Below are 15,767 nucleotides of genomic sequence, written 5' to 3' on the forward strand. Positions count from 1 at the left end.
GGGGCCGTCTGACATCTGAGCCAAACTGTGCCCCCAGGCACCGCATGACGAGAGCGACCGCCAGCCTCCACCTCCTCGCCCGCCACGTGCCTGTGTCATGCTGTCCTCTCTCACGGGCACAGTCAAAGGAGATGGCGGGTGCAGGCCCTGCAGAGAAAAAATGCTGCCGGGTCATCACCTCCAGATAGGGACGTGCTCAGTGCCGGGTGTGCTGTAGACCCCGTGAATTATAATATGCTCCCTCTATGAACCCTCACGAGCGTTGGTATGAGGTAGAAAATGGTCTCTAAGGCCAGACAGACCTGGATCAATTCCTGGCTGTGCCTCTTACTTTATCAAGTTCCTCTACTCAAGTGTGAAACAGAACATACCTACTTACCTCGGGGAGGACTGTTGTAAGGATTATATAAGGTTATGTTAGTAAAACAAGATCACACATATGACAGATGATAAATACATCATGACTACTTTTTATTCCTGCCAGATACCTAGCTTTTCTTCCATTTCAAGCATCTTCTGGGATCTCCCTGGTGGTCTAGTGGCTAAGACTTCACGCTCCCAATGCAGGGGGCCAGGTTTAGTCCCTGGTCAGGGAACTAGATCCCACATACTACAAGGAAGAGTTCACATGCTGCAACTAAGCATTTTCTTTGAGAACATGGATACTAGCAACACTAAGACAGCCCATTTAACGGTAAATCTATCTGCATGTAAAAATGGATAAAGAACATAGTCATATATGGAGGAGTCTGTCTGACTTAAGGGAGTGGTTTTGTAAATTATTTGTCCATTTGAAGTTACAGGGCTTCCCGCTTCCTTTTATCTTCAGAAGAATTCTTATGGAGAAGCTACAGAGTGCTCACAAGTGGAGGCGTCTCTGGCTGATGTGGAGGTAGAAGGCCTGGAGATTTGTACCTAAGAACAGCAAGAATCTCTGAAACACAGTTTGGAAATCATAGTGGCAAAAAAAAAAAAAAAAAAAAAAAGAGCTTTGTAGTCAGTTGAAATCTGAAATCTTGACTTCTACATTTGTGCGTCTGTGATCTTGGTTTCCTCATCTGTAAAGCAAGGTGAACAATACCTAAGCTCTCCAAAGGCTTGCTAACCTTAAGTGAATTATGTCAAACCCCCCACCCCCAGTGAAGTCACTGAAACATTATAGGTACTCAAATATTAGTTTCTATCCTTTTACTTACTTTCTGTAGGACACAGAAAATAAAGTCGCTATAGGTCAGGATAATTGCATGAGACACTGAGTTCCTGGCATCTTCCCTGGCAGCTCAGCTGGTAGAGAATCCACCTGCAATGCAGGAGATCCCTGTTCGACTCCTGGGTTGGGAAGATCCCCTGGAGAAGGGAAAGGCTAACCACACCAGTATTCTTGCCTGGAGAATTCCATAGACAGAGAAGCCTGGCAGGCTACAGTTCATGGGGTTGCAAAGAGTCAGACACAACTGAGTAACTTTCACTTTCCCAAGACCTGTCTGAAAGCTGAAGATCCATGACAAGGAAAGCATGGCACTAGGTCAAAATCTGGAAATGAGCTCAAGGAAAAGTGCTGCTATTGTCTCCCTACTGATTACAGTACACAGTTCCCTTCATTCCCCTACTGAAAAAACTCTTGACTTAATACTTATTGATATCCATCCAGCTACTAAACATAATCAAGGAAGCTTGAGGTTTTTTCTTCATGAAAGATTAAGAGAGAACTTTGAAAGCAAAAATCTATTTATAGTTACATCCTCTTTCCTCAGGAAATGACTTTAAAAATCATTTAAGTATAATTAACTACTTATTTCTTAAGTAACTTCTCTAATTTTAGAGACCTTCTACTTTATAGAGAAGAAGCATTTACTTACAGTGTTCCTCAGTGCCCCTTTCCAGCTGGCTCTGTGTGGGATGAAGTAGGTGAGAGGATCAGTGACGGTCAATATAAAGCTTTATTATTTTAGAAACCCACACATATTTCAAGCCTTAATGACAAGGAAAAGAAAACTGATTTCTATCATAGCCTAGACAATTGAGATGAGACAGAAAAAATTGTCCAGTACTTTAGGGAGAAAAACTGTATGATCTTCTTTTTGGCACATCTTTTAAAATAAGATAGATTCTTATTTATCCAGAATGTCATAGACAACGTCTATCATAGAGGAAGGTAGATGAACCAATTATTCTACAAGGGTCTTTTCTATTGTCAAGAATTCCATGATACAAAGGGCCACAAGGTATCCTATCTCACTTCAAGAAAGAACATGCCGCATTCTTTCCAGGCAGCCTCCAGTGAATGACTGAGCATAGTGAAAATAATAAAGCCTGGCCATTTCTGGCCAGTGTGGATCCTCTACAGGTTATTATTGTGCCAAAGCCTCCTGTAGGCCTGGGCTAGACTTCTCAGGATTGCAAGACAGTCTTAGGCTCTTCTTAACCAATTTTCCTGCTTTTTCTCTTTTCTTGAACAGATGTGAGAACTATATTATGACCTGAAGGTTTTGCCTGTCCATGTCTACTCCTTCCTTTTATCCTTCACAGGTATCACCCCTGTGAAGGACAATTCTTGTAATTCTAAGTTCATCTTGGTGTTGCTTCCTAGAGCAGCCTCCTTCAGGTTGATTTATGAATGACAGAACAAGGAATGGGTCACAACCATGGTCACCATTAAAAACAAAAGAAAATGATGATTTGACTAAAGACATAAATATAAATATCCAACAAGCTCAGTAAGCTGCAAGAGGGACCCACAGTGAGACACAGTAGAATCACACTACTAAAAGACAAAGACAGAAATAATCTTGAAAGCACAGCAAGACAGAAGTGACTTGTCATATACAATGGATCCTCAAAGAGATTATCAGCAGATTTCTCATTAGAAGCTTTAGTGACAAGAAGGCAGTGGGCTAATACATTCAAAATGTTGAAAGAAAAAACCTGTCAACTAAGAATCCCATATCCAGCAAAACGGTCTTTTCAAGAGTGAGGAAGAAATGAAGACATTCACAGATCAACAAAAGTCACAAGACCTTGCTACCACTAGAGCTGCCCTGTGAGAAATCCTAAAGGGACTCGTATAGAGTGAAAACAAAGGATACTAGACAGTCACTCAAAGCCATAGGAAAAGATAAAGATCTCAGTAAGGGTAAATATATGAGCAATTATAAAAGCTAGTATTATTGCAACAATGGCTTGAAACTCTACTTTTTGTTTTTCACATGATTTAAAAGATTAATACATCATATTAAAATTATATATGCTATGATACTGATGAAATTTGAAGACATCATGCTAACTGAAGTAAGAAAGTCACAAAAAAACAAACACTGTATGATTCCACTTAAATGAGGTACTCAGAGTAGTCAAAACCATAGAGAAAGAGAGTAGAATGGTGGTTGCCAAGGCTGGGAGGGAAGGGCAGGATGAGGAGTGTTAGGGAAATTAAATAAATAGTCTTGTTTAGGCTTCAGAGACAAAGCAGGGAAGGTCTCTGACCTTGTTTTAACCTTTAAACCTTTAAATCTTCTAAAACCTGCTCGGACACTGCCCTGATTGGGAGTGACTGCCTGCTGTGAGTGCAAAACTTGCAGCACCATAGATAAGATGGGGGAAGAATCTTGAGATTGTTGAGCCCCTGAAGGGGGCCTGGCTAACCAAGCCCCAGGCTTCAGTTCAGTTCAGTTCAGTCGCTCAGTCATGTCCGAATCTTTGAGACCGCATGGACTGCAGCACGCCAGGCTTCCCTGTCCATCACCAACTCTTGGAGCTTACTCAAACTCATGTCCATCAAGTCAGTGACCCATCCAACCATCTCATCCCAGGCTTAGCAACTTCCAAGTTTTACAAAACAAAACAAACAGCATTAACAGGAAACCAGGCTCGCAATTTGGTCACAGACTGATGATGATACCAGTTTGCATCCATCCTGGGATTATAAGTGGGAACCCTGAACTGCAATCTCTGAAGTCTCACCGTGGAGCCAGCATGCTGCCTGGGACCCTTTCCCAATTGGGACTCCAGATGTGCTGTGACACAGGACTTCCCAGTGCTGTTTAAGTCTGGATGTTGGTCAAAACCCAATTTGGTATCCCACCTGGGCTGGTGGTCCGTTTCAGGGGAATACGTGTAACTATATGGCTGATTCATGCCAATGTATGACAAAACCCACTGAAATGTTGTAAAGTGATTGGCCTCCAACTAATAAAATAATATTTAAAAAAAAAAAAAAAACCCAATTTGGTGATGTATTCTCTGCTCTTTCTATTTCTCTTTCCTGTTAATGTTACTATGTTGAAAGTAAGCTAGATAATTCTCTAACATATTTCTGTATTATTTATTTGTATATAATGAGTGGCTTATTTTGTTAACAAATCCTTTGAATCTGAGACGAAAGTGAAAACTTTTGGCAAAAAAGGAGTTATTGTTTAATGGGTATAGAGTTTCAGTTTTGCAAGATCAAGAAAGGTCTAGAGGTGGATGGTGGTGAAGACCCTGATGCTGGGAAAGATTGAGGGCAGGAGGAGAAGGGGACGACAGAGGATAAGATGGTTGGATGGCATCACCAACTCAATGGACATGGGTTTGGGTGGACTCTGGGAATTGGTGATGGACAGGGAGGCCTGGCGTGCTGTAGTTCATGGGGCTGCAAAGAGTTGGACACGACTGAGTGACTGAAGTGAACTGAACTGAATATCACTGAACTGTACACTTAAAAATCGTTAACAAGGTAAATTTTCTGTTTTATGTACTTTACTACAGTAAAGAAAAAATAGAAAAAAAAATAAGTAAAACAAAGACTTTTGCAGACAAACAAAATCAGAAAGCTTATCACTATATCTGCACTAGAAGAAATGTTAGTCAATGTTCTTTGGGCTGAAGAAGTATGGTACCAAATGGAAATGTGGACCTGTGCAAGGTAATGATGAACTCAAGAAATGGCCAATAAGCATAAGAAAATACACTCAGTATCATTAGTCAATCAGGAAATGCAAGTCAAAATTATACTTAGATATTACTTCATACCCACTAAGATGGCTATAATAAAAGAGACAAAATGTAACAAGTGTTGGTAAGACATGGAGAAACTGGAGTGCTCATATACTGCTGGTGGGAATGTTAGATGGTACAACTGTTTTGGAAAATAGTCTGGCAGTTCTAAGAAAAGTTAAGTATAGAATTAATATATGACGCAGCAATTCCACTCCTATGTACATATTGAAGAAAAATGATAACTTGTTCACACAAAATTTTGTACATGAATGTTCATACCAGCATTATTCATCACAAAGTGGAAGACAATCTGACAGTTTCTTATAAAGTTAAACATGCACTTGCTCTGTGATTCAGTAATTCCACTGCTAGGTATTTATCTAAGAGGGAAAAAAAAACAGACTGGTATGTGAATACTAGTAGCAGCTTTTTCATAATAGCTGAAAACAACCTGATTATCTATTAACCAGTGGCTAGATAAACAATGCATCATATATCTATACATGCAGGAATATTACTTAGCAGTTTAAAAATGAACTACTGATACAGGAAACAATATGGATAAATCTCAAAAGCATTATTATATTAATAAGTGAAAGAAGCCAAACACAAGAGTGTATACTAGATGATTCTATTTATTTAAAATTCTAGAAATGGTATGGTCATAGAAAGTGGTGGAGTGGGAGGCACTGATAGTAAAAGGTGAGGGAACATTTTAGGTTAACGAATATGTTTTCTTGATTGCAATGGTTGCGGTTATACAGATGTATGCATTTGTCAAAGCTCATTGAACTCAACTCTTAAAATATGTATGTTTATACTGTATTAAATATTTTAATGAAGTTAATTTTATAAAAGAAACAAATAAGTTTTAAACATTTGAAAAATGCTCAATCTCACTACCACTAGATGATTGAAATGAAAACTACACTGAAGATACCCATTCTCATTTGCATTTGGTAAAGATTTCATAAACATTTGCATGTTTACTAAATGTAAATATTTGACAATATAGTCAGTTAGTGAATCTTTGGGAAACCCTCTTTCTCATACACTGCTGAAGGAAAAGGAAAATGATGCAATTTCCACTGAGCAGTATCTGGCAACATTGACCAAAATTACTGACGCATCTACACTCTAACCTTATAATCCCATTTTTGTGACTCTATCCTACAGAAACACCTGTATAAGTATGCAGAAGACTAGAAATAACTTGAGTGTCCATCAACAGGAGACTGGTTAAACAAATTATAGTACATCCACACAACAGAATGCTAGCTGTTTTAAACAATGAGGGAGATCTCTTTGTATGATATGGAAGGATCTCCAGAGGCATTTTAGTAAAAAAAGAAAGGAAAAAAAAAAAAAAGGAAGGAAAGGAGGAAATCTGAATAAATAAGAGGAAATCTGAATAAATATTCAAAATGCTTCTATATGAATAAAGATATACTGGAAGGATAAATAAGAAGTTAACTGAGTCAACTTTAAATCAGAGTGCCACCATTCTGGGCTGCCTGGGAGAAATTCTGATAGACAACCTGAAACCTTGCCTGGAAATTCCTTCTTCCCTTCCTTCCTCCTTTTCTTTCCTCCCTCCAGCACCCTCCTTCCTTCATTCTTTTCTTCCTCCATCTTCTTTCCTTCCTACCTTTCCTTCTTTCCTTCCTTCCTACAAAATGCATTATTACCTGGGAAAGAGTTTTGGAAGACAAGAAGAACATTGGCTCCTTGGGTAGGGCATCAAGAAATCCAGTGGCTATAATTTCCTTGATACCGAGGAGGTGGCGGGTATAGGGCCCAGGGAGTTACAGTAAAAAAGACAAGTTCCAGTGAGGGAGATCCCTCAGCAACAAGGAACGTTACTCATCTTAGGTGTACAAGAGAAAGGCTGCAGCAAAATCACCTCTCCTGGAGCTCAAAGTCTGAAACCACCCTCTCTGTGATACATTGGCTCTTGCTACAGTCTGCCTCGTGTTTGATCATTTCGACCACCACTTCACAGGCTGACTGTGCTGAAAAGACTGCAAGGTGTACACACTGGAGACTAAACCACATTAGTTCTCTCTGATATGGGGTTCCCACTACCCCTCCCCTACCACTGGTTGACTCTACAAAGCAACTTTTCATTTGGATGATTAAAAATGCCCATACTGATTGTATTTTTGGAAGATTCTTTTTTCTTTATCGAAACCCATTATATTTTACATATTAATCATTCCCTGTGGGGAGGAAGTGAACAGAAACATATCCTATCCTCTGTACTCAGATTTCTTTCTCCACACTCTGGCAAAGCAATAGGAAATGGCAGGCAAGAAAAGAGTAGCCTGTGTTCAGCACCCAGTGCTCTGGTGCACTGTGTAAAATGCAGCTCACTTCAAAACGAGAAGTCAGAAATTACAGAACTTTAATACCTCTACTTTCTGTTCAGTCCCCACAGTTTTTCCAGGAGAGTGGTTTCCAAGATGCTTATTCTGCTGAGAGTCACACGTTCCTCTTTTAAGTCGTTCAACCTGAAATACAAAAGCATTTTAAATACACAGTGAGGGGGGTGGTGCTTTATTTTAAAAATATATAGGTTATACATGAATACATTCTTTTTGTGAAAAATTTAAACAACATATAGGTATATAGAGTAAAAGATGATCTTTTCCTTCACATAACTTTGCCCCATAATTCCATTTCCCTCTCCACAAGTAACAATGTTTGGGATATACTCTTCCTGAACTTTATCTCACATGTATGTATGTGTGTTGTTGTTCAGCCGCCCAGTCACGTCTGACTCTTTGCATGTGTGTATATATATATATATTTTTTTTTCCTCCCCCCCTTTGGGGGTGGGGGAGGTTTCCCTGGTGGCTCAGTTGGTAAAGAATCCTCCTGCAATGCAGTAAACCCAAGGTTCAATCCCTGGGTAGGGAAGATCCCCTGGAGAGGGTAATGGCTAGCCACTCTAGTATTCTTGCCTGGAGAATTCTATGGACACAGGAGCCTGATGGGCTACAGTCCATGGGGTTAAGAAAGAGTTGGACATGACTGAGCAAACATATATAAATATATATGTGTATATATATAAAACATACACAAAAATGTTTAACATACATTGAATATATTTTATCAGTATTATATGTACAAATTTATAGAGATTTAGACAACTTGAACATTGTTCATTCATTCTTATGATTGCATTTTAAAATTATGATAAAATATACATAACACAAAATTTATCATTTTAACCATTTTTAAGTATATAGTTGAGAAGCACTTAACATATTCACATTATTGTGTAAGCATCACCACCATCCATCTCCAGAGTTCTCATCTTGCAAAACTGAAACTCTGTAATCATTAAGCACTAACTCCTCATCCTGCCCTTCCCCACAGTCCCTAGAAACCACTATTCTACTTTATGTCTCTGTGATTTTTGACTACTTTAGGTACCTCATATAAATGGAATTATACACTATTTGTCTTTGTGTGACTTGTTTATTTTAAGTAGCATAATGGCTTCAAGTTTCACCTATGTTGTAACATATGGTAAAATATCTTTTCTTTTTAAGGAGCTATTTTATATATATATATATATATACACACACACACACACACACACACACACACATATATACACCATACTTTGTTTATCCATTCATCTGTCAATGGATACTTGAGTTGCTTCAACTTTTTGGCTATGAACATGAGTGAATAAATCTCTGTTCAAGTGCCTGCTTTCAATTCTTTTGGGTATATACCCAGAAGCAGAACTGCTGGTAACTCTAAGTTTACTTTTTAAAGGGAGTACACACTGTTTTCAAGTGTGTCTGTACCATCTTACATTCTTAACAATATAGAAAGGGTTCTAATTTCTCAACATCCTCATCAACATTTGTTATTTTTTATTGTTTTGATAATAGCCATCCTAATGAATTACTCTTTTTTTAATTTATTTTTTTCCATTTATTAGTTGGAGGCTAATTACTTTACAATATTGTAGAGGTTTTTGCCATACATTGACACGAATCATCCATGGATTTACATGTGTTCCCCATCCCGATCCCCACTCCCGCCTCCCTCTCCATCCCATCCCTCTGGGTCTTCCCAGAGCACTTGCCCTGAGCACTTGTCTCATGCATCCAACCTGGGCTGGTGATCTGTTTCACACTTGATAGTATACTTGTTTCAATGCTATTCTCTCAGAACATCCCACCCTCACCTTCTCCCACAGAGTCTAAAAGTCTGTTCTGTACATCTGTGTATCTTTTTCTGTTTTGCCTATAGGGTTATCATTACCATCTTTTAAAATTCCATATATATGCGTTAGTATACTGTATTGGTCTTTATCTTTCTGGCTTACTTCACTCTGTATAATGGGCTCCAGTTTCACCCATCTCATTAGAACGGATTCAAATGAATTCTTTTTAATGGCTGAGTAATATTCCATGGTGTATATGTACCACAGCTTTCTTATCCATTCGTCTGCTGATGGGCATCTAGGTTGCTTCCATGTCCTGGCTATTATAAACAGTGCTTCGACGAACACTGGGGTGCACGTGTCTCCTTCAGATCTGGTTTCCTCAGTGTGTATGCCCAGGAGTGGGATTGCTGGGTCATATGGCAGTTCTATTTCCAGTTTTTTAAGGAATCTCCACACTGTTCTCCATAGTGGCTGTACTAGTTTGCATTCCCACCAACAGTGTAAGAGGGTTCCCTTTTCTCCACACCCTCTCCAGCATTTATTGCTTGTAGACTTTTGGATAGCAGCCATCCTGACTGGCGTGTAATGGTACCTCATTGTGGTTTTGATTTGCATTTCTCTGATAATGAGTGATGTTGAGCATCTTTTCATGTGTTTGTTAGCCATCTGTATGTCTTCTTTGGAGAAATGTCTGTTTAGATCTTTGGCCCATTTTTTGATTGGGTCATTTATTTTTCTGGAATTGAGCTGCAGGAGTTGCTTGTATATTTTTGAGATTGAATTACTCATTCTTGCAATAAAATTTCTTGAACACTTACAGTGTATGCCAGGCATTGTATTAGATACTAGAGATATGATTATGAAATGAATATAACTAAAATTGAAGTAACATATAGTGTATCTAGAACCTGGAAGTACATATTAAAAATGGTTCAAAAACATAACACAACTAAGTGTTTAGTATTAACAACCTCAAACTTTGGTAAATGTGAAAAGTATAAACTATTATCTAAATCCTTATTAAAGAGAAAAGATCCTAAATTAAAGCACAATCAGTTCAGTTCAGTTCAGTTCAATCGCTCAGTCGTGTCCGACTCTCTGCAACCCCATGAATCGCAGCACGCCAGGCCTCCCTGTCCATCACCAACTCCCAGAGTTTACTCAGACTCATGTCCACCGAGTCGGTGATGCCATCCAGCCATCTCATCCTCTGTCGTCCCCTTCTCCTCCTGCCCCCAATCCCTCCCGGCACCACAATAGCAATAACATTACTGTTTAGCATATGTGATTAAAATGTATGAAGCAGAAATACTGATACAAAGCATCCAGGTCAAAGTCTGGCATCTACCTGCATTGTTCCAGCCACCAGAAGCAGACTTCACTAATGACCAGTGGATGATGTATCTATCTAGGCTGCTCTAACTGCTGTTAGTCTATACACATTTAAATTAACTCTAGGAACAAATTTAATTAAACAACTTACCTCTTCTCCAAGTACTTTCTTTTCTGAGTCAAGTGATCGAACCCGATTTCTTAGAGCCAGAATTTCCTCATCCAGTCTCTGATTATGTTCCTTTGCTTTCTGTAGGTCAATTGAGTCTAAAACAAAGAAAATGCAATTGATTCAATTGGACTGAAGTTTTTTGAAAATAATTTATTTTTGGCTGCACTTGGTCTTTGATGTTGTGCGTGGGATTTCTCTAGCTGCTGAGAGCGGGTGCTACTCTTTGCAAAGGTGTGCAGGCTTCTCAGTGCGGTGGATTCTCCTGTGAAGCACAGCCTCAGTAGTCGTGGTACACAAGCTTGGATGCCCCACATCATGTGCGATCCTCTTGGACCAGGGATCCAGCCTGTGCCCCCTGTATTGGAAGGTAGATTCTTCACTACTGGACAACCAAGGAAGTCCATGGATTGAAGTTTTAATTTGGGGGCATTAAGTCTAAAAACTGAGGAAGTACTATTTCCTGCTGTTCTTGTCAGTTCTACCATGTCTCTGCACATGTGATTCTCTGCAAAGAAGAGCTGCTAGACTCTCAAGTCCAACCCTAGAATGTTGTACCAACTCATGAAACAGAACAGAATGTTTCTTCAATTCTCATGCCAGTCTAATGAGTTGGACTTTTTCAGAGTAGTGTTTCCAGCAATAGAGGTTCTTCCAGGACCTGGAATTTTAAAACAATTTAAAGCATTTAAAACCTAAATGACCAAGAAAATCATCTTCCTAAGCTCCTGTGGTCCCACCTCTCTTACATGCGTGTATGCTCAGTCGCATCAGTCATGTCCAACTCTTTGCGACCCTGTGGACTGTAGCCCGCTAGGCTCCTCTGTCCATGGGATTCTCCAGACAAGAATACTGAAGTGGGTTGCCATGCCCTCCTCCAGGGGATGTTCTCAGCCCAGGGACTGAACCCGCAGCTTTTATGTCTCCTGCATTGGCAGGTGGGTTCTTAACCACAAGCACCACCTAGGAAAGTCTCTCTTACACACCTCCTGCATTTCTTGGTACTTCTCTTGCACTTGGTAACAGCAGGACCCCCATAGACAGCTGATGCCCTGAGCTAGGAGCAGCGAACAGACAGACTACCCAAGTGAAATCAGATTAATTCATCAAAGTCATCTTTCTCCTGTAGCACCTCTGCCTGTAGGCCACTCTCACCTCAGCACCTCATGTTGAGATCTGCTCTTTCTAGCACTCATCAAGGTTTCAATAGTATAAACTTGTTGCCGGTAATTTTCTTGGATCAGCAGCTGTTTCTTTTTTTCACTTATGTTTTTCCTGTTTTTCGTTTGTGGCTGTAAAGTTTCCTTTGTCTTCCTTCTTCATTGCCTGTTTGGTTTTTAACTTGTATTAATTTTTTCTTTCTTCATTTTTTTGTTTCCCTTGCTATCCCCTTTTTCTCCTTAGCATGTGAATTTTTAACTTGAAAAATGCTGAAAACACGCCAAAAAGGAAAAAAAAATTTACAATCCATATACAAATATGGAAGGCAAGATTTGTTCTAACTTTTGCATACGCAGTTTAAAAAAATTTGAACAATGCTATACAACACTATCTGCAAATTTGCCACCTGTGAATACATCATGGATATCTTTACAGGATAGTTCACCTAGAGTCATTTTTCATTTCTTATGTGGAACTATTTTTAAATTGAGATATAATTTATATACAATATAGCAAACATGTCATAAATGTTCAGTTTAATGAATTTTGAGAATTTTATATACCTGTGAACTTGCCTTCAAAAAGATACAGAATATTTTCATCACACCATAACATACCCTCAAATCCTTTTCAGTTAGTTCTCCACTCCCACCCACCCCTACAGTCACTTTCTGACTTCTATCACAGAGACTATTAATAGCTTCGCTCATTCTTGGTTTTCATATAAATTAAATCTTACAAAACACATAAGTTTCTTTCAGGCTACTTGCACTCAGTATATACAGTATTCAGGGGATTCACCTGTATTTTATTGATAATTTGTTCCTTTTGAGTCCATCTTATTAATATACTATGATTTGTTAATGCCAGTATCTCATTTTGTTCTGCATAGTAAACCACTGTCCAAATTGTCATTTCAATCTCACTTTCCTCCTACTGATGAAGATTTAGATTTGCTGCCAATGCTTATTCTTATAAACAATTATACAAGGATTTTCCTTGTTCATCAATCTCTAAGTCCTTATGACATTATTTCCAAAAAAGTTAATCCCCAGAAAGAAATGACATAGCAGGATCAGAAGGCATGTGCATATAAAAAATTTGACAGAGCCTGCCAAATTATTCTTCAGAAAGATTGTACAAAGCTACGTTTTCACAATGGCATTGTCTATTTCTCTATACTATATATTACCAGTATTTTTAATTTTCACAAATCTTAAAAATACAGTTGAATAATGCCTATTTTACATAGGTCACTAAAATTAGTTCTGTTCTGCTTATCACAAATGGAATACAGACTTTTTGTTTTTTAAAACATCAAGCTAGGGCTTCCCTGGTGCCTCACTGGTAAAGAATCTGCCTGCCAATGCAAGCGACATGAGTTCTATCCCTGATCTGGGAAAATCCCACATGCCGCAGAGCAACTAGGCCCAAGCACCACAACTACTGAGCCTGTGTTCTAGTGCCCGGGAGCCGCTATTGAGCCCACGTGCTGGAGCTACTGAAGTCCAGGTACCCTAAAGCCCGTGCTCTGCAAGCAGAAGCCACTGCAATCAGAAGCCCACGCACTGCAACTAGAGAGGAGCCCCTGCTCTCCATAACTAGAGAAAAGCTCGTGAGGTAACACAGACCCAGCACAGTCAAAAATAAATAAATAAATAAAATTATATTTTAAAAATCAACCTCTACAGTTAGGTTCAGAGCGGATATTCTCATCCAATCCTTATCTACCCTGACCTGAAATAATGTTGTTAATGTGCGTGTGTGTGTGTGTGTGTTCAGTCGCTCAGTCATGTCCACTCTTTGTGACCACATGGACTGTGGCCCACCAGACCCTCTGTCTGTGGGATTTTCCAGGCAAGAATACTGGAGTGGGCTGCCATTTCCTCCTCCAGGGGATCTTCCTGACCTAGGGACTGAACCCACATCTTCTGCATCTTCTGCAGGTGGATTCTTTACCACTGAGCCACCGGGGAAGCTTATCCTGTGGTTACCTAGGGACTTTCCAAAAGTCTTCACTGTCAAGACAAAAGACACCTTTACTAGGGTGAAGACCAAATAAATACATGTTACTTATTATAAATTATAACATCACAGGATAAATAAACCTAGTTTTATAACTATTAAACCAGTTTTATATAACCAGTTTTATAAGTATAAAACCACTAAGCATATTTTAAATTATTTTTGTAGCTACTATCATTATAACACTCAAATTTCATTGTATTTCGCTGTAGCTACTGTCATTTATACATAGCCAAGTTAGGGTGAGGTGTTGTTAAATGCATTATACAGTGTCTTAACCTCAGTGGTCCCAGTAAAACACATATTGTTTGTGTTAATCAAAGGTTTTGCAGTCAGACGTATAGCTCTAATACTTAATGTAGCTACTGGATAATTCATTTAACATTGCCATGACTCAGTTTCTTTACCTATGAAATGGTTAGAATAATACTACAACTTGGCATTGATGTTAGGATTAGAGATAATGCATGTAAAATGCCTGATAGGGTATGAGTTAGTAAGCAACAAGTGGTAGTAACAGTAATAAGATGGTAGAGATAGTAATAATAGAACTAGTAGTAATATCATTATTTATTAAATATTATTTAATAACATTACTTAACATAAATTATATTATTGTTTAATGTTTTATTATTAAGTATTATAATATCTGTTAAAGTTACTCACCACTTTCTTTCAGCTTTATCAAATTTTCTTTCAATTTCTCAATTTCTAGTTGAGCCTTCTCAAGTGCAGAATCTAAAAGAAAAAAAGAGCAATATATTTGTGTAAGGAGCAAATGATTAGCATAATAATCAAATTTCAAATGACCTTCTGGAACACTTTCTTTCTGATGGCTGTCCTCTGAGTTTCTGCATAAACGTCACCTCCTCCAGGAGCTTTCCCAGAGTGCCTTCTTCTTTTTTTTTTAAATTTTTTATTTTTCAGTGGGTTTTGTCATACATTGATATGAATCAGCCATAGAGTTACACGTATTCCCCATCCCGATCCCCCCTTCCACCTCCCTCTCCACCTGATTCCTCTGGGTCTTCCCAGCCCACCAGGCCCGAGCACTCGTCTCATGCATCCCACCTGGGCTGGTGATCTGTTTCACCACAGATAATATACATGCTGTTCTTTCGAAACATCCCACCCTCACCTTCTCCCACAGAGTTCAAAAGTCTGTTCTGTACTTCTGCGTCTCTTCTTCTGCCCTGCATATAGGGCCATCGTTACCATCTTTCTAAATTCCATATATATGTGCTAGTATGCTGTAATGTTCTTTATCTTTCTGGCTTACTTCACTCTGTATAATGGGCTCCAGTTTCATCCATCTCATTAGAACTGATTCAAATGAATTCTTTTTAACGGCTGAGTAATATTCCATGGTGTATATGTACCACAGCTTCCTTATCCATTCGTCTGCTGATGGGCATCTAGGTTGCTTCCATGTCCTGGCTATTATAAACAGTGCTGCGATGAACACTGGGGTTCACGTGTCTCTTTCAGATCTGGATTCCTCAGTGTGTATGCCCAGAAGTGGGATTGCTGGGTCATATGGCAGTTCTATTTCCAGTTTTTTAAGAAATCTCCACACTGTTCTCCATAGCGGCTGTACTAGTTTGCATTCCCACCAACAGTGTAAGAGGGTTCCCTTTTCTCCACACCCTCTCCAGCATTTATTGCTTGTAGACTTTTGGATAGCAGCCATCCTGACTGGCGTGTGATGGTACCTCATTGTGGTTTTGATTTGCATTTCCCAGAGTCCCTTCTTAATGTTCCTACTACATCTTAGGTTTCTTCCTATCCCTAATATTGTCTGATCATGTAATCTTTCCCTGTTTCCCTAACCAGATTCTATGCTAAAGAGTTTGGACCACTGTAAACAAAAGGAATAGCTAAACGTTTTTAAGCATGGTACTACAAATTTAGTGA

At 39.0% G+C, this 15,767-nt stretch overlaps 1 protein-coding gene across 1 annotated transcript in view; it reads right to left on the reverse strand.

The window, feature by feature from the left end:
• CCDC30 (coiled-coil domain containing 30) overlaps positions 1–15,767 on the reverse strand; it is a 117,382-nt gene that overhangs the window by 65,918 nt on the left and 35,697 nt on the right. Inside the window, exons 7-9 of the mRNA XM_065914991.1 lie at positions 14,520–14,591; positions 10,650–10,765; positions 7,389–7,487 (exon numbers count right to left, since the gene is read on the reverse strand). Coding sequence (XP_065771063.1) covers positions 7,389–7,487; positions 10,650–10,765; positions 14,520–14,591 — 287 coding nt within the window. The remainder of the gene's footprint in view (positions 1–7,388; positions 7,488–10,649; positions 10,766–14,519; positions 14,592–15,767) is intronic.

Source organism: Muntiacus reevesi, chromosome 1 (assembly GCF_963930625.1).
Source record: "Muntiacus reevesi chromosome 1, mMunRee1.1, whole genome shotgun sequence".
NCBI lineage: Eukaryota > Metazoa > Chordata > Mammalia > Artiodactyla > Cervidae > Muntiacus > Muntiacus reevesi.